The 25457-nt window shown below is 43.4% G+C and overlaps 3 protein-coding genes across 3 annotated transcripts; 1 reads left to right on the top strand and 2 right to left on the bottom strand.

The window, feature by feature from the left end:
* The first annotated feature begins 3755 nt into the window (after positions 1-3755).
* LOC111601892 (succinate--CoA ligase [ADP/GDP-forming] subunit alpha, mitochondrial) lies at positions 3756-5234 on the top strand. Its single transcript, XM_023318735.2, has one exon. The coding sequence runs from the start codon at positions 3848-3850 to the stop codon at positions 4868-4870; it is 1023 nt and encodes a 340-aa protein (XP_023174503.2). The 5' UTR covers positions 3756-3847; the 3' UTR covers positions 4871-5234.
* Positions 5235-13523: 8289 nt separating this feature from the next.
* Positions 13524-14747, bottom strand: LOC111601899 (27 kDa hemolymph protein). The gene has a single exon (XM_023318741.2). The coding sequence runs from the start codon at positions 14683-14685 to the stop codon at positions 13732-13734; it is 954 nt and encodes a 317-aa protein (XP_023174509.1). The 5' UTR covers positions 14686-14747; the 3' UTR covers positions 13524-13731.
* Positions 14748-22276: 7529 nt separating this feature from the next.
* On the bottom strand, positions 22277-22822 carry LOC111601931 (venom peptide CtAPI). The gene is made up of 2 exons (XM_023318784.1): positions 22699-22822; positions 22277-22639 (listed from the first exon to the last, which is right to left on the bottom strand). The coding sequence occupies exons 1-2, from the start codon at positions 22778-22780 to the stop codon at positions 22434-22436; spliced, it is 288 nt and encodes a 95-aa protein (XP_023174552.1). The 5' UTR covers positions 22781-22822; the 3' UTR covers positions 22277-22433.
* Between the last annotated feature and the right edge of the window lie 2635 nt (positions 22823-25457).

The raw sequence follows: 25457 nt of genomic DNA, 5'->3' as shown, positions 1-25457 counted from the left end.
AACGCTCTAAAGCGTTTCAACTGAATTAAATGGCAAATCTTGAATCATATATGCGATGGGCGTGGCAAAATAGTGTCAGATATATTGTGAATTGAAGAGCAATTCGAGAAATAAAACCAACAAGATGCAGATATAGATGTCACTGTAGACAGAGCAGAGAAGTGAGATATATGAACAGATGAGGTATTCAGTCCTCAGTTACCAAAAAGGATATTACGGCAATCGAATCGAGAGGGACTGACAAACAGCTCTAGAAATTTGTATTGCATACCCGCAGGGGCGGCAGCTGGCGGGAGATTTGAAAATACTTTTAGCGTGGCGCACTTATCGTCCCACAAATCGGCGCTTGATTTGGACCTGTGTAAAGGTGAAAACATATACAGCACACACACGTATATAGACACACACACATATATACATTCACACAACGAAGCTGTCGTCCAAGTTTTCTGTCGCACAAAACAAAATACCAAATGGATATCGGCAAAAAACAGTCTGGCGCTGGTCATTTGCTTGGCCAGAAGGTTGGCCATGGGCAGGTGGATGCTACTGGAACATAGCTGTGTTTCGGACTTGTGTCCGGTGTGCGGTGCCCAGCGACAATGCTAAGAGATAAATAAAAGTTTTGTCGCCATTGAATGCCAGGACTAGAACAAGGTGCCACAGCTCACACCCAGACAAACATTTATGGAAACTGAACTGAACTGAACAACGGCCAAAGAATGCACAAGTTTAAATTGTATCTGGAGCACTAAAACAGCATCAGCATTGGCATCAGGATGCAGCTAAATGAGCATGGATTCTAGAGTAAATGTCGTCAACATTAACGAATCATTTTTGCACTTTCCAGACGTCACTCTGCTCCATCTTTTAAATTATATTATAACTAACATTATATTATAATTATATAAAATAAATTATTAACTTATACAAAAAATGATTCATCTTAAATGTTCTGATATTTCTTACGATATCCGTGAATAAGGCAAAGTTTTCGGCGATATTCATGCAGAAAGTTGGCTTCATGAAATGATCAGGAAAATTTGCAACTGCTGCCATGTGGTAATCAACTATTCAATATCATAAAATACCAATGATTCGATATGAAAGAGGTGTCAATCTCAGTTGCACGCATGGCCATGGTATATGGCCGAAACAATAACCATAATCGGGCCGATCCAACCCTCGGCTCTGGGCATTTGGGGCTGCAACGGACACACGATTTCCGCTGAATGGCAACTAGAGAATGGTCGACGCTTTCATTGGCAGGCCCAGACCCAACGACTGTACTTTTTGGCTATTGTTGTGCCAGCCCCGAAACAGACAGCCGATGCCTGGCTGCTGGCCTGCCAATGGGGCTGGCAGAGCTGGCAAAACAAACAGAAGCAAAATCTAGTTAATTGGGTAAAATGCTGTGCGGAAATTGAAAGCAAAAGCACAAACACAGAGTCAGCAGCAGTGTTGGCGGCAATGGTAGAGGCGGAGGCGGAGGTGGAGGCGCCACCAAAAGTTGAAACCAGTTGCATTTGGCATTACCGTTTTGGAGCGGAAATGCCTGTGATCCCGGGCAGCGCCTCCGTTCTCCAAAATGCAATAAATATCTAAATTGGCGCATGGCAGTCGCATTTGCATGCTCTGTGGCTGCTGGCCATTGCGCTGTTTGTGCCATTGTTCATCGATTTATGCAAATTTCTGCGCACATTTTATCAATAAACAATAATAAATTAAAATCAACAATCATTGTGCGCGCCGCTCGCCAGGGAGTCCACAGCCAGGCGCCGAAATTGAAAACGAAATTTTTAAATGCCAATTGTCAACGGCCGCTGGCTAATGGGAGAAGGCCTGCAGTCTCGCTAGAGATGGCCAAATGCACAACAACAAGAAACTCTGCTAGTTCTGTTAGTGAAATATTTACAATTTACAACGCACTTGGCTTGCGATAGCCATTATATACTATCGATACTATCGAACAGCTTGAACAGTCATGCATCGATGATGAGCCCAATGATCTGATATAATAGTTAGCTGGAAGTGTCCATCACTTGGTAAGTGGATTTGATATTTGGTTATTCTGCAAGCCATATTTATGCGCATAGACAAATTTACGCGAATGCCATGGCAACGACAATACAACAACAATAGCAAAATATTTCTATATTTGCAATCAAAAATTATACCGAAAAACTAACAGAAACGCAAGGCATACCAAATGGGGGCCCAGCTTCGCACAGAGCTGGCAGCAACAGGCATTGGCCAATGGTAAATCCAAATGTCGCTTTTATGACAAACCACAAATAAAATAGTTTAATAATAATAGCAATAATTTGAATTAGATGGGCTGTGGATAAAAACAAACAGAGCTGTCGGCATCCATACGCTTAAATTGATATAGTATTCTAGATTTCATAGCACAAATATACATATTATTCTCTCTCTCTGAAAAAACAATTTGCATTTAGATTAAAAGTCTGCAAAAGAGTTGTTAGCATGGAAAAAAGCTATAATATTTCAAATGTTAGTTTGTATAGAAAATGTATACAAATGCTGCTGCTGCTGCTGCTGCGGCTGCTCCTCGTGCCATCTATCAAATTTCAGCTCATATTTGGCAATTTGAAGAATGCTCAATGAAAAGTTTGGCACGCGAACGGGCTGAGGCCTGGCCGGCTTGGCCAACAGAAATGCTTTGGCGTCCAGTGAGAAAAGTGCGATAAAGATTAAGAAATAACAGCCGCATTCCTAGCGGGCATCATGAAGCCACAAAGGGGGTTAATTGCGGGGGTGTTCAGCTGGCAGCGCATTGCTTGGTGCTTTTCGTTTCTCCTTTTTTTTTTTTTTGTTCAAGCTTTGGCTTGTTGGGTCAGTTTTGCATACTTTTGTGCGGGGCACATAAAAAATTTGCATTTTCCAATTCACGGCAGGCGTTCGCGTCAAATGAATGAATCGCCAAGCCCAGCGCCCTCGCATTGCAGCACCAACCAGCTGAACATCTGCAGATAGATGGCCCAGTCAATGCATGAGGGCAACGAGGGCAAGGCAGGCGGCTCAGGTTATTCAGATGCAAAAACAACAAGCTGATTGATGATTTATTACGCTTTTGGCATTATTGATATTTTATTTGTATGCGACGAAGTCATTTGCCTCAACTGCAACTGCAATGAAATCAACTGCAGTCTAGCCACTCAGCCTGGGCAGGCATAATTAATGTTTTGTTTGACATCTCTGCACCCATAGCTACACACACACACACTCATGCACATACACACAGATTCGTTGGCGAGGTAAGAGTAAATTGAACTGGCTTTCATCAGAAATTCTTAGCCAACTGGCACTATGGGCTCATTATCCTTCAATCAAGCTGGGCACATGCGAAACCAGGAATCACAGAACTCATTTGAAGTCTGTTTTTATGTGATATTTCCAATTACTATTCTAGCTTAGGCACGCGTCTGCTCGGAAGACAGGTATGCACGGCATGTAGAAAGCAAATTCATGTCAATTGTACTTTCAGGATGTATGTAGGGCACTCGCTGCTCAAAGGAAGTGCCATGGCTTTTTGAGCCTGCAGCTCTCTATATACGCTCCATTACCTGCTAAGATCTCTGCTGAATATTGCCTGCCTCTATCAACTCGTACGGTTGACTTGTTTCCTATATTATTTATCACTTAGCCCATTTAATTCATAATTTTTTCTTAATCTAAGCAACTTTAACTTCTAAGGCAGAGCATGCAGAGTTGGCTATGGAAAAAGGACAAGTAGTCTCAGCCTTTTATTCAATAGAGCACACTCATTTCGATAGTTGGAGCAAAATCGGTAATTCAAACACACTACAGCAATTAAATTTAAAAAATGTCCTTGAACAATTGGACCCGTTCCTGCCTGAAGGCTCGGCGCCTGGCGCTCTGCACCAACCATATGTCGCGCTGCAAATCGGACTACTCAAAGACCATTTGCAATTTGAAGATTAGCAAGGATACCAAGCTGCTTGTGCAGGGCTTCACCGGCAAGCAGGGCACCTTTCACTCTGAGGAGGCTAAAAAGTATGGCACTCAAATTGTAGGCGGAACATCGCCCAAAAAGGCCGGCACAACTCATATGGATTTGCCCGTGTTCAAGAACGTTAAGGAGGCCGTCAAGGCAGTAAAGCCGGATGCAACGGTCATTTTCATACCGCCGGCCTCAGCAGCTGTTGGCATTTGTGCTGCCATTGAGAACGAGGTTGGACTAATTGTGGCCATCACAGAGGGTATTCCACAAGTGGATATGGTACGCATTTTACAGATGCTTCATAGTCAAGAGAAGTCTCGCTTGCTGGGACCCAATTGTCCAGGAATTATATCTCCAGGCCAGTGCAAGATCGGCATCATGCCCGGCCACATCCACAAGCGCGGCTGCGTGGGTATCGTCTCGCGTTCCGGTACCCTCACCTATGAGGCAGTACATCAGACTACCAATGTGGGCTTGGGACAGACCCTGTGCATCGGCATTGGCGGGGATCCCTTCAATGGCACCAATTTCATAGATGCCCTGAACATCTTTCTCTTCGATAAGGAGACAAAGGGAATTATACTTATTGGTGAAATCGGTGGCTCCGCCGAGGAAGAAGCGGCCGACTTCTTAAAGGCCAACAACTCGGGCTCGAATGCAAAGCCTGTGGTGGCATTCATAGCCGGCGTAACAGCCCCACCGGGACGCCGTATGGGCCACGCTGGTGCCATCATATCCGGCGGCAAGGGTGCCGCCTCAGACAAACTGAAAGCCCTTAAAGCCGCTGGTGCATTGATTGCCCTCAACCCCAACCACCTTGGCTCGATTCTTCACAAGGAGATGGTGCGCAAGAAGCTGGTTAGCCCCCAAGAAGTGAAGGCGTGAGTATCGATGGCAGCCGCTTAGGCGAAAAGCTATTAACTGATGTATGCTTCAACTTCATTGCGGATTCGTGATTCTGGTTATTAATAACGTTCAATTATCAAGACTTGCCTAACAAAAAGCACAAACATATCATTGATGTACACACTCTTGGCCAAAAGGGCTCCCAAATTACCTAAAGCAAACACAAAAGGAACAAAGCCCATTTAAATTATGTTTTAAGGTTGGTCGAAAAGCCACACATTATCATGAGACTGACATAATCTTGCATAGTTTATATAATAAAAATATTATATCACGTTTTCAAAGCTACATGAAAATGTGTATGGAGTGCTTGAAGCTGATGGAGGCAAAGCGCCGATTCGAATGACTAGCGCCTAGATCGGCTGTTAAAAATATATACCAAAATATATACTATAAATACATGATTTATATCGCAATTGTATTCAAGTTGAGCAAATTTAAAGCGTGTACAGCGTTTCCTGCTCTGTGGGTCAACATTATTTGGATTGTCCTTGTGCTGTTCTGGTCGCTGGATAGCCTGACCTGCAGCTTGGGGGCACGCAATTACATGAGTTTCATTTGCTTTAGCGCCAACCAAGTTCAGTCAACTTTTGGTGTTATGTCTGTGCGCCAAAAAGCTAATTTTGTTACGTTGTCTGTTTTGTTGTTTGTATATTGTGGGTGCCACAACCACCTTGCCTGTTGTGGTGTTGTTTTTATTGTTGTTGCTGCTGCTGCTGCTGTTGCTGCTGCTGCATGTCATGTCGTGGCGCTATTTTTCCGTGTTTTGCCTAACTGCCGGCTATAAACTAATTACCGCACACTTTTTGCAGTGCTTTGTTGTTCTTTGTTGTTGTTCTTTGCTGCTGCTGTTGCCGCCGTTGCTGAGCGTGTTACTTTCGTACTGTCTGCGAGCTGCGTCCCTGCCAACGATTATGTTGATAATTGGCGTTGGCGTGTCGGCATCACGTGGCGTATGCGCAACATTTGCAGCTGCAGCCAGCGACATCTGCTCCCTGTTGGGCAAGTTACCAGCTACCTGGCCATCCACTTGACAAATATTTAAATCATTTGCTGTCAGGTAAAAGTCAGGTACGGTGTGTATGTGTGTGTGCACTTGTGTATGGCAAGTATGTCTCTTATCCAACTGGCGCATAATTTAACTAAAAGCAATTCAAAAGGCAGCTCAGCGCAGCAACAGCAGCACAAAGTGAAGCCAAGTGTAGCCCGGCTTCAACAACTGCTAAATGCCAGCAGCCATGTACCAGCCACGCCTCTTTTGAATGAGACTAGCAAGTGGGCAGACACACACACACACACACACACACACACACACACACAGAGAGAGAGAGAGAGAAGCACACACTTGAAAATATATGGTAAAGTAAGTTCTTGGCTCTGTTTCTGTCGCCGGCTTTAAAGTATTTGCCCGGCTTTCTTTGCCAGCTGCTTAGGTGTCAACGCTGCACTCGAGCAACGTGCATTCCAGTGAGTTATTCCTTTTCAAGCTTTTTACCAAATCCCACAGCATTGCATACACAGACAGCTAGACACACACGCATTCAAGCCGCAGCCGAGTCCTAGAGCAGTTGAGTTCCCAACAAGTGCCGCACTTCTATGGACGAGTGTGCAGCACAAATGCATTTTCCTTATTAAAAACCTTTGGCTCTGTGTGTGTATGTGTCATTCATTTAAATTAAATAGTATGTGGATTGTGACAAGTGCCAGCCCCCCAAATAGGGTCTTAGCTAGTTGAGCAAAAATAATTTTGGGTTTGCTGTCGTGAGGTGGGACTCGACCGCAGCTACAGTGAAATGCAATTACAGTTGCAATTGAGCACAAAGAAGCTCACAGAGCACTTCGACTTCTGATTGAAAGAGGTGAGACCTCTGCTCCCGTGAAGCAGGTGGTAATTGCTGCTTGCGGTCAGTGCGGTTGTAAGGCATGGCTCCACCTCAGCTTGACATTTGATTAAACGGCATTCGAATCGAATGGCAATTGAGTTTTAGTTTCTTATGTCACCTCAATTTCAGCACAATTGTTCGCTCTTAAAAGAATTCGTACGAATCGAGCAAGTCAAATCATGATTGCTGTCAACGAACGTAGAAAATATGACAGAATTCGTACAAAGCGATTGTATTCATATTGCAATAAATGGAACACACTTCAATTATTGATTCACTCAACACTCGACGGCATTGTAGTTAACCAGCTCTTGTCGCCCATTAAGCACGATAATGGCATTGGAGCTTTATCAACAGCACAGTAAACCACAATTTTGCAGCCACTTGCAGGGCAGCCACATATCGAACTAATTGAAAAACTAAGCCTTCTAGATGAGCTATCTCGAAAAAAGCGCAAGACGGAAGCCCAGTGGTCCCATAAAAATAAACACACGAACACACTCACACAGAGATGTATATGTGGATGGGAGGATTGCAAACAAAGCCCTAAAATGTTGCATTTAATTGGGACGATTGGAAAGTTTTGCCGTTTTATTGCCCCGCCCGGTGCCTGTAACAATTGCAGCCGCATTTTTGCACGTAAAGCCAAATTGGTTTATTTTCTTGCCAAATTCTCGTAACATGTTGTGTCAATGCGATGCTGCATGGCTGGGAGCTGCCAATTGAAAATGGAAAATTTCATGCAAGGCATTTATCCCCAATAAGTCAAAACGAATTTGTCAATTTATGCAGAGCATACAACGGGGCTACGGTGCTGGCCTCGTTCTCAACTGCATCATAAGCCGAGCGAGTTTACATAGCCCCGAACCCACTGAACCACAAGCACCAAGCAATGAGCCACAGGTCTCAGCAAGCCAAAACACTGCTGGCATTGCCATTCGCTTATTTTGTATTTCATTTTTGGCAACTGCAAACAACTGAAATGCTGCACGTGCCACGCCCAACCAAACACAGCGGCAACTCGCAGCTGGCAGCCATCACGGAATTGACAATTGCGAAAATTGTGATTTTATTTGACAAAGTTTCGACTGGAAATAATCATTTGCGACGCATTCAATGATTACTAATGATGAGACATCCCCATCCCAAATGATCCATCGCCATCAACTTTTGCCGCAATTAACAACGCTTTGCTGTGCGCAAATTGATTTGAATATTCAGCTTATGCAATCCATAAATTCGCATCAATTCACATTTGATATTCGATAAGGCTGGCAAAGCTGCGCTGGGAGATTCCTGACATTCCTTTATTTATTTCCCAATCCTTCTCTGTGTATTTATTCATTACAAAATTGCCTATGCATATTTGCTCGAAGCAAATACTATTTATTATATATATATGCAGTTCATCAACTATTTTATTTATAAAAAAATAAAACAGAAACAAATTCCTGGCAGACAGCGCCCTCGAGCTCGTTGCTCGCTCTCGTCAGCTGAATCGCCCGACTGTCCGGCTGCAAACTATGCAAATTTGCTAGCACATGGTTAAAAGCTGTCAACTTTTATGCTTAGCGCGCAAATAATTAGAAAAGTTCGTTGACTGCTGACCAAAAGCCCGCAATGCCCCCCAAAGATAACAGCTGAAAATCATCATGTGTGAGAGGAATTCAATTAAATATGCTAAAATAAATTGTATATTAAGCTAACAAAACAAAGTCAATTTTGATAAGTTACAGTTGATAAATACTCTAGTTAGGGATAGCATAAAAATTATTATTGAAAATTAACCAAAAATATAATGAAGGCCTGATCGAATAAACAAAACGCAAACATCAGATTGAGATAAAGTAATGTGCTTAAAGTTCATTCGGATCTGCTTCAGTTTTTCAGCAACAACATTTAAAATTTACAGCACAGAGGAGTCCGGGGTCCAATTCGCCGGAATAATTATATGCTCTTTTATGAATTTTTAAAGTGTACAGGGTAAAAAAAAGAACATAAATGAAATGGGGGAAAAGTAAACAACGCGCGTTTTAATAGTTTCAAGGGTTGTTGGGATTGAATTAGGGACGCTTGCGGCTGCAAACTTCACTGTCGCAATTAATAAAGTTTTGGCCCCAGCAAAAAACCACTGAAACAATAGCAAAAAAACGTCACATAAATGGCGTGAAGCAGCAACAACAACTGCGACGCGTTTCAGTTGAAAATTTTTGCAATTTGTGGGAAAATGGCTGACATTGCGTATACGCCGCATATGACAGCAAAGCAATTGCCAGCAAATGCTCCCCTTGGCAAGCGTCTATGTATACATCATTTGTCGGCAACCCCACCCACCGACCACAAGGGATACCATACAACCTCATCACGATTGTGTTTTTTCCCACCACGCTGTGGCCTACCAATAGCCGTATCTGAATACTGTCAACATATTGATTACGCAGCTTTAATCAAATTACGAGCAGCCAGCTAGAAACAGATGACACAAGCTGCACATATCAAACCAAAAAGAGTTTCCCTTGCCTTTGTCCGAATTGATTGAAATATGCATTTTTTTACAGTTTCGGATAATCGAAGCGCTTGCTACCGAAAGCTCATACAATAATATATTCAAGTTTTTCTATCGATTTATATGTTTTTGTTCAATCTTCATGAACTTTACCATGCAAGTTCTCTGTCTGCCTCTCTCTCTCTCTCTCTCTCTCTCTCTCGCATTATATCTCTATCCTCTCTCTCTCTCTTATTCACCATCTTTATCTCTTTCTTTCTCTCTCTGTCCCTCTCTCTTTATTTTTCTATCTTTCTTTTTCTCAGTCTCCCTTTGTCTCCCTCTCTACATCAAACGCTTCATCTTTCTTTTCTCCGCTCTATTTCTCGCTCTTCCCTCTCTTTTATTCTCAATTGCTCTCTATATCCCTTTCTTTCTTTCTCACTCATTTTCTCCTCGTCCCTCGTCCTCTCTTTTTCTCTTTTCCCTTCTCGCTCTCACTTCCCTTTTCTCTATCTATTTATAAATTTCTTTCTCTTTTTATCTCATTAGTCTCCCTCTCTCTCTGTGTCTCTCTCTCTCTAATTTTCCCCTTCTCCCACCCTTTCCCTCAGTCTCTATCATGCCATCACCCGCTCTCTCTCTCCCCCTTCATACTCATGCATATATAAATCCTTGTGAACGAGCTCATAGCCGTTAACGATAATTATAATTAGGACATTTAGCAACGCATAGAATACAATTATGAGTATATATGGGCAATTACTATAGAAAAATGTTGCACAGTGTGGTGAACACGAAGTGCTGCCACGGCTTATGTTTTATTAAACAATTGGCAGCCCTGACCACGTGCAGCTACCTTGTGGCTTGGCCTGCAAATATTTCGTTTCGTTTGAGACAACTTTGTGTTTAAAATTCTTTTGCAAACTTTACGCAATTAAACGCTCTTCAAAGTGAAGACATACCTAGGTAGATGGTTACATGTGTGTGCGTGTGTGTGCGTGTGTTTGTGGTGTATGTAAGCTGGTCAGCTGACCGCTGCCACAGCTGAAGTTATTTTTCTACTGTTTTTTTGCAGCGCGTTTCGACAACACGAAAGAGAAACAGCAGAAGTTGCAAAGTGCATTGGTTACTGTGGCAATAACACTCAGACTTTGTGGCATGCTGAGACTTTGCGGTTTTTATGCTCCACTAAATGACGCTATCCAAAAACGTGGCCGTGTGCTTGGACGCGTGTGTGTGTGCCAGCTGAGGTGTTTGGGCGAAAGTTTTGTCGACATCTTAATTTCTCACTTGTAAATTGAGCTGCGCCAGCAACCGCAAATTAGACCCCAAAGTATACGTACTTTGTGGATGCCAAATATGGCCACACACATACACACACACACGCACAGATACAATGTACGCACACTCATGTGTAAAACCAACATGCACACGCATGTCGGCTCACACGGACACAGACAAAGGCGCTTACCCGCACACAGATGCACAGATTCGCTGTGTAACCAAGTTGAAGTGGGCGACGTGAAGCAGGGCAAAAGACAGAATTGAATTGGCCCATAGATTGCGATGAAATTGAGTTTGAATTTGTGATCAGCAGCGGCTTTGATGTGGCCAGACTCAAGATGGGGAGTCTTGAAATAAGCGCCAACAATTGATGCCTTGTATTAATTGCAAATTAATATTACCAATATATAAATATATGATATATTCCACTCAAGCTCGACTAGAGATTTGTTAAGCCTGCTTATTTAATTACTGTATTTGGATATTGTGGTTAATACATTATGATTCATTGGGATCTTAGTTATATTGCTAGAAATTGCCAACAGATAGCTGATAGCAGTGGAGGGCGCGGGTTAAGAACCTGTCAATTTGCCAGTCGCGCATCGCTGAAATTTCCCAGCGGGCGGGAGGCTGCCTCTTTTCACACTCAGTCCGGAGACAGGGACATATACCTAGACACACGCTGGCAGACAAACATGTTGGCGCGCATTTCACACCGCACACGTAGACAAACATTTACAAATGAGCGCTGAAGCGTGGGACACCAGACGCCGCAAATGCCTCAGGTGCCATCAGCTGGGTCCCAGCTGAAGTGCAAGCTTCCGCCCCTCCCACAACTGCCAGCTCTCGCACTCTGATTGCCATTTCCATTTGCCCGGCGCCCGCTCGCTTTCTAATGCGTGCACAATTAGTGCCAGTTGCAGGCAAATTGTGATATTTAATTAAACGTTGGCCACACTGCGAATACCCTTTAGATTGTGTGTTTATTTGTGCGTTACATGCATGTGGAGCTTCTATTTGGCTGGCGCAGCTCAGTCGAAAGTTAAATCCGAACTTTGTTGGCTTGCCTTCGGCCCCAGTCCCCGTGGCACAGTCAATAATTTGGCCAATGACGTGCAATTATTTGCCCAGCCAAGTTTTGAGACAACTCAGCCGCTGACACCACCGCCCGGACCGGCCCGGCCCGGCCCGGCCCGGCCCTGACAGCAGCAAACACTCTCTGCCTGCTTTTTGCCAGCTTTCCTGCATTCTGGCTGGCTGGCAACTGCACGCGTGGCACGTACAAAGTTTGTCTACTTGGCGAGTGCGGAGCTGAAGTTGAAGTGGAAGTTGAAGTTGAAGTCGTAGTCGCAGTCGCAGTCGCAGCCGCAGTCGAAGTGGAAGTCGAATGATTCATGGCCGCTGCAATTTAGCTGCCAACTCGCGAAAAGTACCGGAAACGCATTCATTTTCCGCATTTTTCACATCAATAATAAAGTGCACCCGGCCCAGCCGTTACCCAGCTGCCAATGGCCATTGAATGGCCCTGGCAACTGGCCACACAAACTGTGGCAAACCTAGCGCTGGAAGCTGCAAGAGACAAGCCTAATTAAGTTTGCAACATTTATGACTTGTTAGCTGTACTCCAAACAGTTGACTAACTAACCAACTGAGTTGAAACAGTTGCAACTTGGCCCTTGCCACCGTCGCGACGCCCCCAGCCTTGCCAACTTTCGGCTGAGGGGAAATGAAAAATGTTGAATGCAACTAAAGAAACTAAATTCATTTACAGAATGCAATTGACAGTTCGTCATCTTAAGAATTTCAATTAAAATTTGCTACGTTTCGTCTCATTTCCGAGACAAAAATCGATGGAAATCAAAATGTTTTCTCAACTTATCGATCAATTGTATACTTTTGTCTCTACAATGTGAGAAGAGAAAACTTTTCCAACTATTTTATTTCATTCCAATTCATTCCATTCACTCTGTTTCATTCTCACCCAGTCAATTCCATCTGGCTACGCAGCTCAAAGCATGTGCCAGCTGCAAAGTTGAAGAGATATTTTTCATCATTTCTTTTGCAGTCCATCCCAATCGCGTTCCCATTCCATTCCATTTCTTGCCACATGCCACATGCCACATGGCAAACCTTTTAATTCCCGTTCCGCTCAGAAGAGAGAGAAAAACTGCGTCCATAAACTCAACTAAGCCACGTAAAACTCCATTCATTTCACGCTTCGCCTGCCAGCAAATGCCCGACCCAAAAGATGTCGGCGTCATCTTCAACCTCATTCGTATCCGCATCGGTATCCAAGTCCGTATCCTCGCTGTCCAGCCACTACAAGTATTGAACTTTGCTGTACCGCGGTCGCTGTTGTCTCCATCGCCGGGGAAACGATGACAGTTGCGCTTTTTTTACGCAGCTCTCGCTTAGATTTATACGCAATTTTTTATGATTTACGAGATGGGCAGGCAGAACACACTCATTTCAAGGTAATCTTTGGGCTGGGCTAGCGCAACGGTAAGTCGGCCAGCTGGTCAGTTGGCCAGTTGGCTTAGCTGCCAAATCAATTTGCTTGCCAGACTGATGAGCTGGTCAAAGTCCAAAGTGCGCCTCACTTGGCTAAACCTTTTCGCATTTCCCAAGCTGTTCGAAACTGTGGCTCCTACTGCAGCTGCCCGCCACCTAGACAATCCCATTCTCATTGTTTTGCCAGCGAGTCGCTGATAAGACACCGGCCCAGTCAGCAAACTGAACGGACAGCGAACGACACAGCGCGCACCAGACAGACAGCTGACCCGGCTGCTAACTACCCGATAAGCGCTGCAATGTGCGGCTGCTGTTGCTGTTCTTACTGCTGCTGCTGCTGCTGCTGCTGCTGTGACTGCTGTGACTGCTGTGCCTGCTAGTTGCTGGCTTCTGGCTGCTGCCTGCTGGTGGCTGCTGTTCATATTTCAGACTCGTGTTTATGCAGCTTTGAACTTAACACTTTGCGACTTTCAGCTTGCTGGCGGGCATTAAAAGCGAAGCCGTTAAGCGGCTTAAGAGCACATTGCGCATACGCAGCGTGGACTTTATTAAATATAATTATGAAATACACACGAAGAGGAGTATGAAAAAAAAATAAAAAAAATATGGGAACAGGCGTGAACAAAAGTTTGTACAATGCACCGCATTTGAGATAATCTCTACAGCTAAATTCACTACATTAGAGCCGAGCCCAGAGCCAAGATAATCGTTGCTCCAGCTGCGGTTGTCCAGCGGCTGGTCGCGCCCGAACGCAGGCCCAGTGCCTCGCTGCGGTCCCTGGCCACACGATCGACGACCTGCTGACAGTTGGACTCCTTGCGCACGTAGCGGAACATCGACTCCACGATGTTGCTGGGCGTGATGTTGCTGCACGTTTCCAAGTGGCGCACGACGCACGACTCGAAATCGTGCAGCTCGGTGCACTGGCGCGTGCCGAGCACCAGCTCGGGCAGCTCTGCCTGCGATATGTTCAGCTGGCTGGGCATATAGTGGCCGAAGGACTTCTCCAGGCAAGTGCCCACATTGTCCTTGTGGTGCTCCAGACACTCGGGCCCCTGCTCAGCAATGAACAGTGCTATCTGATCGCCGTTCTTGTAGCAGACAAAGTCGAGCAGCTTGCCGATGATGCGCTGCAACACGGCGTTGTGCTGGCGCTCCTCGCGCGTCAGACAGGGTAGCAGCACCGAGTTGAAGTCCGTGAGGCACTGGCGGGCCTGTGGCAAGCGCAGGCAGTACTTCTCAAAGACAACGTCGAGGTCGCCGAGTGGTCGCGCCTGCTCTACCTCGTCCAAGACGACAGTGATGTTGGCCAGCCCATTGATGCACTCCATCAAGCGGACACCAGCTTGCTGAATATCCTGCCTCAGCTTGGTCGCATTCACTTCGCTGGCGGGCAGAGCGGCATTCGCCTTCTCGCACTTCTGCTCCAGCAGTCGCTCCAAGTCTGCCAGGCTAACGTTTGCGGGCGAATAGCCAGCGGGTAGATAGTGAGCGCTCAGCTCATCCAGATCCTTAATATTGGCCGCATTCGGCAGCTGCAGCTCTGCGGCGACCAAGCAGCAACAGCAGCCAATCAGCGCCACGCACAATGCGAGCAGCTGACGCGAACCATTCAACGTTGTCTCCATGACTGCCAACTAGCAGCTAGCAGCTAGGCCACGCTCTCACTCTCTATCTCTGGCATGGAGCTGGCCGCAGCTGTAACTATCGCTGGCTAGCCATCACCATAGGCTTATCTTATCAGCGGCCAGCGCCGACACACTTTATAGGCTTCGCCCTAATGCGACTGCGTCTCGCGATTAACGCTCTGCGGTCAATGTACGAGATTATCACGTTGTCAGCGTCAAATAAACACTTCCATAATCGCACCAGAATGCACAAACACATAGAAATACATATAAATATATATATATATATATATATATATATATAAATACATATATATATATACTCTTATGTGTGGCAAGCAATTTATCAGAGCAAAAGGCAGAGCAAAGCTACAAATTTTGAAACCAATGCAGATTAGAGTTAAGAGCTAAGACTTCAACGGAGTGGGAACCGGAAGCAAACATAAATCGGCTGAGGGTTAAAGTTAGAGTGGAGTTTCAGTAGCATAATATACACAACATAACATGACCCTCTATTGGCATGTCTTATGTAAAGAACAGCTCTTTTAGTCCAGTCCGTAAATGTAGTCCACTTAAGCAAACCGATCAAGAAGCTCTAATTGAATGGCTTATGCAATCAGCAAGTGAGTGAAAAGCCTTGTGTCCTCCAGTTGGCCTGTGTGCACGGCGATAAGCGCCAGTCAGCATGAGCCAGCATATAGAGATTGTATTGTTTTGGATCGAACTTGATCCATAGTTCAACTCTCCAAATCGAAGCTGATAGGGAGCTCAGGAAATGATGTGTTTGACTCAATTCCCGATCGATTATCAGCGCGCGAGCTGGCAGGCAATAAACGCCAAGCGATTCCACAATTTTTGATAAGTTTTCCAGCAAGGCTATGCCACTGTGCGCACGCGAAGTGGAGGTGAAATTTGAGCTGCAGCAGCTGCTGGCAAAACTCAAATAGAAAAACGCAACACGAACTAACTAACAACAGCAACAGAAACAACAAGCGGCGAAACAAAAACAAAAAAATTTAACAATTTATCTTCGTTTGTAACGGAAGTTGCAACGCAATAAACAACACGGCAACACGGGAGGCGTGCACCAAGGAGGCGTGCCACGAAACTTTGGTTGCATTACACAAAGAATTTTCGGGTTGCTGAAATAATACAGCAAAATTACAGCTAACTGCGCCTCGAGACGATTTGGCTGCAAGTGAATGAAGCGTACGAAAGGATTCTAAAAAATGATGGCAATTAATTGTTGCTGTTGTTGCTGCTGCTGCTGTTGCTACTGCTGCTGTGGGCGTGGCATGCTGCAAGGAATTGGACTTTAGCGAGTGCTGCCTGGCATCGCCTCAAACTAGCTGCCAGCAATTAGTGCGCTGGCATTTCTCAGAAAGCGCAAATTTGCATTTATCACAGCCGCAGCACCAAGTGGTGAAGTAGTGAAGTGGTGGTGGTGCAGTGGTGCAGCGGCGCTATATCGAAAGTCCTTTCGCATCCCTCCTGTCTTGCGTTTACATTTCTTCAAAACTTAGCTGGAAACCCAACTTAAGCTGACTTTGAGTTTAACTGCAACAGTAGCTGCCAAAATAAAGTGCGGACTTCTCGTAAGGCTTACGGCTTAGGCACCACCCATTCGCTGGTAATTGGTGTACGTCAAACATTTTGCGTTGCCATAGCCATGGCTTAGCTGAATCCATCTGACTGCGACAGTGACTGCCAAAAAACAAAGCATACCAGCCTCAAGTTAGCAAAGCTGTTGACTCAATTTCAAAGACTGCACAGTGGAGCGCCGTAGCGGATGCAACCATTATAGCTGCCGAAGCACCACTCGACAGCAACACAAGTGCAGCAGCTCAAGCATTTCGAGTAGATATTGCCATTGGCATGCGCTTAGCTTAGCTTGATGAGCTGAGTCTGATTTGAAGGCAACGCCGACATTGGCTGCCAAAATTAAGTGCATGCTCGTTTATTTTTAGCCGATTGTTGACTGGGACTGTCACAATTTTAATGCTCAACTTGCATTGTAATTGGCACGCAGCAAGTTTGCCAAGTCCCTCGGCTGGCCGAAGTCGGAAGTGCGGCCAACTAATTGCAGCTGCCAATAAATTGCAACTGTGCAGCCGCTGCTGCAGTCGACGTCAACGCCAGCGTCAGCGTCAGCGTCGCCATTTGCCAATTGCTTTTTCAACGTTTCCGTTTCCGTTTTTGCAGTGTGCGTGTAATGCCATTTAGAAGATTACGATGATGCTCATGATGAGCATCTGGCAAATGAAGTTGTTTTATTGTTACGCACACGATTCCAGCAGCTGCTTGTTTGCTTCAGCCAGTCTGTGTCTCTGTCTGTGTGCGAGTGTGTGTTTACATCGGCTAAATGGCACCCGTATTAGTATGTATCTGTGTGCATTTCAAAGCAAATATTTCATTTCCATAATCAGGCGTCGTCTGAGCAACAAATTGAAGCGCATGCAGGAATTCTATAATACGTGCATATTTCTATATACATAATTAAATGCACACACTCACACACATGTCTTATATTAAGCCAATTAAATGCTGATTATAAAGGTACTCGAAAGCACACGCTCTGCGCAATTAATTAGCCCAAATTTGCAGCTATTAAGCGAGTGCTTGATCAAAATGCATATGGAATATGTACATATATATAAACATATATACAGATATATAAATTGAATTTGTTTTTTCCCAATAGGCGAGCTAAATGAGAATTCGTTGACAGCATTTTAAGAACTTGGTTGACTTCGCAGCATGACGGCCCTTTGTTGATGGCGACAGTCAATGCGCTGTGTCCAAGCGGCTACAGCTAAAATCCATTAAGCAACGCATTGCAATTAAATTGAATACAAACCGCAAACACAAATTCCAAATGGCAAATGCCGAATGGCAAATGACAAATGCCAAATGCCAAATGCCAAATTTGGCAAATGGATGCAAAATGCTTGCTTGGCCCTCGCAACTGAAAACAGGCCTGGCAACTGGAACGATTACTGGAGGGAACTTTTATCGCCTCGACTGCACTGCTGCAACGCAAACGCCAACGCCAACGCCAACGCCACCGCCAACGAAACTGAAAACGAAAACGAAAACTATTTCGAGTGAATAGAGCAATAGTCGAAACCCAAACCGCAATACATTTTTTTTGTCATAAAAAAACCGAAAATAAGAATTGAAAACAATCAAAACTAATATGGGATCAGCATAGCCAACTAGTGGGATACCACGTAGATTAGATTAATGTCTTTTCCAATAGAAAATATCTAATGTTGTTCCTTGCACACAATATATATCGCCTATGATTCGATGTTTTACTATCGATCCCGCCAGAAAATGCTGCATCGATAAATATTCAAGGCGCAGCATAAATATTGATAGCTGGAGCCATGGCATCGACAGCTTAGCCAGCTCTCATGCCCATTTCATGGCACATGCCAAAAGATAAAAATAAATGCATAAAACGCTTCTAAGCTGACAAAGACGAGCAGCATGCAAAGCGGGTCACGCCTATTCACGATAGTTGAGTGCGCGTGACACGAAAGGGGATCAAAATCCAAATCAATAAACTGCCAAACATTGTGTCAAGCGGCTGCGTGCCACAACTATAAAAGCTATAAACAAGAAAAAACAATTGCATTTCACTAACAGCAGCTTGAAAAGCGCTTGCAACAAGAGAGAATCAATGTGAAGCGTAGACACACAGCTCCAACCCCAACCCCAAACCCAATCCCAACCCCAACTTTTCACCCGACAACCACAATCATCCCATCCATATGCGACTGTGTGTCCAAGTCTTTGTGCCTGGCGCATGCAGTGTGTGCGACAATGGCGTGTGTCAACTGCCATCCAACATGATATCTATCAAATTGCTGGGATTTTAGCTGATGCTGTTTTCCAACAGCAACAACAATAGCAGCAATAACAGAAAACAAAAGCTGCTGCGCTTGGCAATCATTATAATTGTCGCTGTCATCAATCGTTGGATGATTATCCGCGCCGTCGGCTGATCACCATGATTAGGACATTGATGCCGCCTACTCGCATCACACAATGCTTTACATGATTTGGCGATCCATTGCGAGGTGTCGGCCACAAACACTTTGCCCCAATCAATGATTGCACTGCCACTGCACACACATATTGGCATTCGATGCAGCCTGAAAGTATGCAATGCAGAGTAGCCAGACGAAGCAATAGGGGATCAGGCGGACATGTGTCTAGGCTTATTAAGTATGTTCAGTCTTAAAGGGGATGTCTTCTTCTTATCACAGAGAAAGAGAGAGAGAGAGAGAGAAGCATGCGATATATACTAGTTAGTTTATAAGTTGAGATAGAAGGGAGTTTTGTTAAGAGGCTTAGAGCTTTGCCTTGGCAGGTCTGATTTACGAGACATTTCATTTCACAGCTAAAATATGTTTGTTATTGAGCTTGTATTGACATCTTCTTGCAATAGGCTTACACTAGAGCAATGCTTGCATATTGTTTAAATTTAGTATCAAAACTTACATCGTCCATAAGCATGAAGCACATTTTGGTTGAATGGGTAAATAATTAAGCAGAATTGTCGTATTTACCGTGAATACAGTTCACAAGATTTGGCGTGACACTATTACCTCCACTATTTGTGCGCTTTATGAGCTGACAGAGTCATTGGTCCATAAGTATTCAAAATCGATGATGGTCATTGATTGTGTAAATTGGTGCTTCTGTGTGCACTATATAGCTAAAATTATATTGAAACAATAATGTGATACAATTTCATATTCCATAAAGTTAATTGTATTTATATTAAATTATATTTCTTTGCTTTATTATCGCTTAAGCATGTATAGCTCTGAGATAAACACTCGATCTATATTACATCAGGCGAAGCGAGTTATTAGCTCATATAACTCGAATAACTCAATTCATGTGTTACAATTTCTAAAAATAGCACATCCATAACATATGTATTTTACGAACGTGTGTGTTTTGCAATAAAAATAAAAAAAAAAAGAAAATATTTCAAATCTCAAAGCGCAAAATCAAATTCTAAAAAATTTGAGCAGATTAGCAAATGCATTATATTTGTTTACACAGATATTGGAGCGGCACAACAATGGGGTCAAAATGTGTGTATATATGTCGGTTTGTATGTGTGTGTGTGTGTGCATGTTTTGGCCATAAATCAACAGTCTATCGCATTGTATTAAAAACTTAGCATTGGGCACATTTTGTACCCATTTCAATGCCAATCGTTTGACTGCCAGCCTCCCAGATAAAGTCGAAATTATATGAGCATTTTATGGCCAGAGCCCCAGAAATCAGTCAGTTGTGAATTGAAACGTTGCACGGACTCAGAACCTGCCGCCACTTCACTACACAGACGCAGGCACAGGTTGGCCCTTTATGCCGCACGGCAATCGCAAGAGCTCAAGGACTGAATGTCGATGAATACGATATGATACGTTTGATGCGTGCGTGCGTGTGGCCCGATGTTTGCCGATGTGTGTGCGTGTGTAAGTGAGTGTAAATATGTGTGTTATATAGCAAACGCCAGACTTTTACACTCTGGCGTAAGGATGGGCATCCTAAACAGTTAAATATGCTGCAATTACATGAAAGTTGGATTACTAAATGTATTCTATAAATCATTTGTTCTTTAATAATTAAATAGATTATATATTAAAAGACGTCTTTGTAAACTCTAAATGAGAAACAGCAACTGCCTTGCTCTTTGGGCCACACATTCATCTGAAACTCCACGATGTCGAAGGATATCAACAGATCCAGAGAGAGATCAACAGATTTGATATTGATATCCGAGCTGTCAATCGAACAAACGACTTCAACTTATCGTAGACTTTCATATAGGTCCTATGTTTTCAAGATCCTTCGCCCACTGCATAGACATATGCTAGGGGTTCGACGAACCACACGGACTAGAGTATAGCATAGTGAACCACTTGACAATAGTGAATTGTTTCCGGTTCGCTGTTTTTGGTTTATTCCAGTTTTTTTCTGTTTCGTTTTTTTTTTTTTGCCACTCCCTTGAGTTTTTCATGTTGATTGCGTTTGAATTTCCGCTGGCTGTTCCGATATGACTATGCTTGCCATTCATCGAGATTTTCTTTTTTTTTTTTGCGAAATTCAATGAATTTGAGGAATACACAAATCTGAAGAGCGCGCAGCCAGCCTGGCTGCGTCTTTGACACAGTCACACAGACAAAATAGACAAACAAGGCGGAGAGTGGGCGGGTGCGTGGATTGGCTGTTGCATGCTCGACGCTGCACAGCATGCGGTATATGGTGTATGGTATATGGTGTAAGGTATACGGTGTATGATGTATGGATGGTGTGGCATATGGGCAACCCGTGCTCCTACAAACATGTTTGCATTTCAAATTCGACCGTCAGTTCCTTTCATTCCTTCCATAGGCAGCATGCGAAATTGGAGGCCACATACGAATACGAAAACGAATGCGAAAAAGGGCCGAAATAAACGCAATCACAAAGAAGGGGAGACAGGCCGACTAAATGTCTGGCTGACTCACTGACTGGCTGTCATCGTGTTTGCTCCTGTAAATTGAGCACCCCGCTCAGTGGGCGGCTGACGTGAGTTTATTAACGTTTGGTTTGGGCTCCAGCCAACATTCTCGACTCAATGACAGCAAACATTTACATTTTGCATGTTGTCAGCGCTCGATTCACTAACGCCCCCATTTTGGCCGACCCATTCAAAAAACGCTTCCCACTCTGCCCACTCTATCTCTGTCCCTGTCTCTCTGCCCTGACCCCTTTTCGCTTTTGAATGCAGAGGCTTTGTACCTGAGGATTTACTTAGCATCAAAGTTCTTTGTTACTTTTGCACCTTTCTTGTGGCTGTTGGCTGTCAATTGATAAGACTCAATATATATTTATATATAAAAGCCAGCCAATATTTATTCAGGAGTAGTCAAGCGGCAACCTAATGAGAAATAAGAAATTTTAACAAAAGTATTTTAAATTGACATCTCCTGAATTCGAAATATAAATGTTAAATTTCTTTAATAACTTTTAATTGAAAATTTAAATTGTACTTAGATTATTGTACTGAATTTTTACACCATACACAAAAATCACACGTCTTTTCGTCTGTCCGTATGTGTTAATGCGTCGATCTCAACATCTATAAGAGCTAGAGACTTGAAATTGTATATTATAGGCTAATATAACTTAACTTGAAAGACATAGCAACTGAAGCCTTTCCACTGAAACTATGTAGACAATACACGAACCCACTCCGATCTTTGTAAGGCAGCAAAGCTTATCATAGTTCATCCCATTCACAAACCATAGCCAAGACACCCACTGATCAGAGCAAAGTCAAGACATAAAATTGCGTGCAGCGCACGTCGAGCTGTGACTAGCTTTTGTTAGCTTTAGCAAAAAAGCTCAGCTTCGTCTTCCTAAGCTTTACTCTTCACAGTTAAAGCAATCCAGAGGTTTTCAAGCTAATTGTCAAATAAGAGAATATTTATAGAAAATATAAGTGCTAACTGATATAAATTTACACATGTATATATTTATGTAAATATTTCGATTAAAAATGCAATTTTGATTACTGTGATACTGTGTGTAATTATACCCCACATAAGAGCCTTTTAAGCACGGGGTAGACTCATAATTAAACCTCGTCATGCGGTGAGCAATAATAACACGTTCAAGCAAACAAAACTCAGCAGCTGTTTATCAATTTGGAATCTTTTGTCATTAATTAACAATGCTTAATTGGTGTAGGAACCACGTCTGCTGCATTTACTGATGGGAATGCACGTGCCAGCGGAATCGCGGGCATATCCTTTGTTGCAATAGCAGCCGTCGGGGCAACGGATATGCCTGATTAGACAGGGCTGGCCCAGGGTAGCGCACTCCGTCTGGCAACTGGGACCGCACGGCAGAAAGGTCTCATTCGAAGGACATTCGCGAGGTGCTGCAAAGGATGTGCAAGGATTGCATTAGCTGGGCAAACACTGCACCATCAACACTTACTGATAGGCGGCTGGGCAGCCACCAAAACCGAAAGGCAGACTGCAAGCAGCAGGCACGCATTTAGCACTTTGCACGCAGACATTTTGAGCTTCTCTAGATTTCCAGAAATGTTTCCAGCTGTAGAACTTGTTGACAACTGAACTGATTTGCATGAGTCAAGCGTGTTTTATCTGTATTTCGTTGCTCGCTGGGGAAGCACCTGCGCAAATACTGACTGAGTGGCTTTCAAAGTGTTAAGGCCGCAAAGTATGCTATGAATTGTGTTGAATACATAATGTGAGAAATATTTGTGATAAATGAGCTGTCAAAGAGAGACTAAAGCTGTTCAAATAAATTGAACAATGCGTCGAGACGTGACTATTTTTAAATTGTGTTGAAGTATTTTTATACACTTCTTATCAACAATATGAGTACATAATATCCTGTCTGACTATTTATAGAGCGTCGTTTTTGTTTTTGTTTTATTTTTTTTAAATATTTCCGTCCACCTGCCTGAATAGCTCTCCTCTTCCATAACGGTGATAACCCAACCAGTTTAACCGGCTAGATATTAGTCGTCCGTTCGTTTGACTGCATCTATATCTCAGTATCTTCCCATGGTAGATAGCTCATTAAATACTTGACATTCTATAGAAACAAATTCCATTAAATATTGGCCACGTATTTTCTTTTAGTACAAAATCCATATCAATGAAACACGATTATGAAATGTTATCGATCGTCGTTTGTCCGTCAATTGCTTTGCTTTTTTAGCTATCTGGCTACACTGCATGCTGCCAGATCGTGGCTAAATCACACGCATCTGGCAGCGCTAGCTGAGCGACTTGAACAGGTAAACGGGTCGCAATACTTGTTATAGCTGTGTACCTGTTTTTCGTTTCTTTTTGTACCGCTCTCTCGCTCTGTTTGCGAGTCGCCGTCTCCTTCTTCGCGTTCGCCTTAGTTGAGTTTTGCATGCGGCGCGTTCAACAACGAGGCAAAAAACGTAACGCGATTCGGATTTTTTTTCATTTTTGTTGTTGTTTATTTTTTTACTTATTTTTTTGATTTGTGTTCGGGCATCTCGACGGCAACAACAACAACAACAACGGGATATAAAGTGAATATTTATTTTATTGTGTTGTGTTCTGTGCCAAAAGCGTGAGTTGCCTTTGCCAAGTGGTGTCTTTGGCTTAAACGATGTAAATGGCCGATAGTGCTAAAGAAGCGATCAACGGGCCGTTGCGGCCTTTGAACTCTGACAGCTTTTGACATATGTTCAGAGCTTTGGTCGCCCACTCTTCGCAGCTCGCACTTCTTTGACTCCCTACTCATTCACACGCTTGTCCTCTCACTTGCTCCTTTGCACTCTCACTCTCTCTCTCTCCCTCTCTGTAACTCTCGCCTCTCTCTCTCTGTCTCACCAACTGAGTCCTTCTCTGTCACTCAGTGGAGTGCTAACCAGGCCATGCATTTTTCTGTTTTCGCAACAAGACGTCAATGGCCAAAGGCGCTGCCAGCATCGTCGTCGTCATTTTTCGAAACGTTCTCGCTTTGTTGCATTCCAAAGTAAATGCTACTAATAACAAAAAGGCAACAACAACACCAACAACAACATAGTGGTAGTAGTTGTAGTAAAGAGAAAAAGGAAGGCAATCCAAAGCGGCGGCCGCTTCCAATAAAATGAGGAAAAATAAAAAAGTTGCCTGACTTGTTTCAGCCACGATTGTGAGAGTGTGTGTGTGTGTGCTTCTATGTGTGTGTATGTATCGAGAGAGTAAAATACTATGTGTGTGCTTGTGTCTGTGTGTGTGCGCATTGGTTTAAGGCGGTTGGCTTTGGGCATGCCCAAATGCCTTTCTGGCCAACTCAAAGGCTAAAGCTAAATTCGACATAAGAAATTTAAGCAAGTTAAATGCCAATAAAACTCAACAATAAACTATTTAAATAAGTTTGGCAACAAGAGCCAAAAGTCAACAATTTAAGGCAATTATTTATTATTATGCAAAAATTTGAAAAGCCAATCGAATATTTGAAATTAGTGAAATTAATGCGGCCATTAGAGCGCCTCTCTCTTTCTCTTTCTCTGTGCGTGCGCGTGTGTGTGTATACAACAAGTTCGTTGCCTAAGTCATTTGTATGATAATAAGCCAAGCAGCAACGACTGCAGTTAATCAAACCTAATCCCCACGCAGCTGGACGTACAGTAGACAAAGAGAACAACAAATAGATGCGAGGCATTAAAAAGCCATCAGCTGTGAATTAGACACAGAATCGAATTTATATGTATAACTGAAGTAAATTGCAAGCTCTGACTTACACTGCTTAGAAATATTTATATATATATATATATATTATTATATATATATATTATTACAATATATATATGTATATGTATATATATTACAAGCAACTGTAAACTCTCACGTTAAGTCTCAGGCAGATCACAACCCAGAAACCTAAACAAATTAGATACAAATACAAATACAGTCGCTCATAGCATATATGCACACATATGAGCAACTATACACACACACATATACACACACTTATATATATATATAAGACGGCAATTTACGACGAGGCGTCGGCGACTCCAGTTCGGGACGCTGTCGCCACATTCCACGGTAAGTGGAGGCCATAAATTTACAGTGAAAATTTGTAGCCCGAAAATGCTTAAACATGAAATTTATTAGACAAAGCCAGGAAAATTAAAAAAAAATACCAACAACCAAAATTAATATGCGCCGGGCAGTGTGGTGCGTAAATCAAATGAGAGA

This window comes from Drosophila hydei, unplaced genomic scaffold (genome assembly GCF_003285905.1).
Source record: "Drosophila hydei strain 15085-1641.00,03,60 unplaced genomic scaffold, DhydRS2 tig00000211-arrow-pilon, whole genome shotgun sequence".
NCBI lineage: Eukaryota > Metazoa > Arthropoda > Insecta > Diptera > Drosophilidae > Drosophila > Drosophila hydei.
Note: the sequence above shows the minus strand (reverse complement) of the source record. Positions and strands in the feature narration are given on the sequence as shown.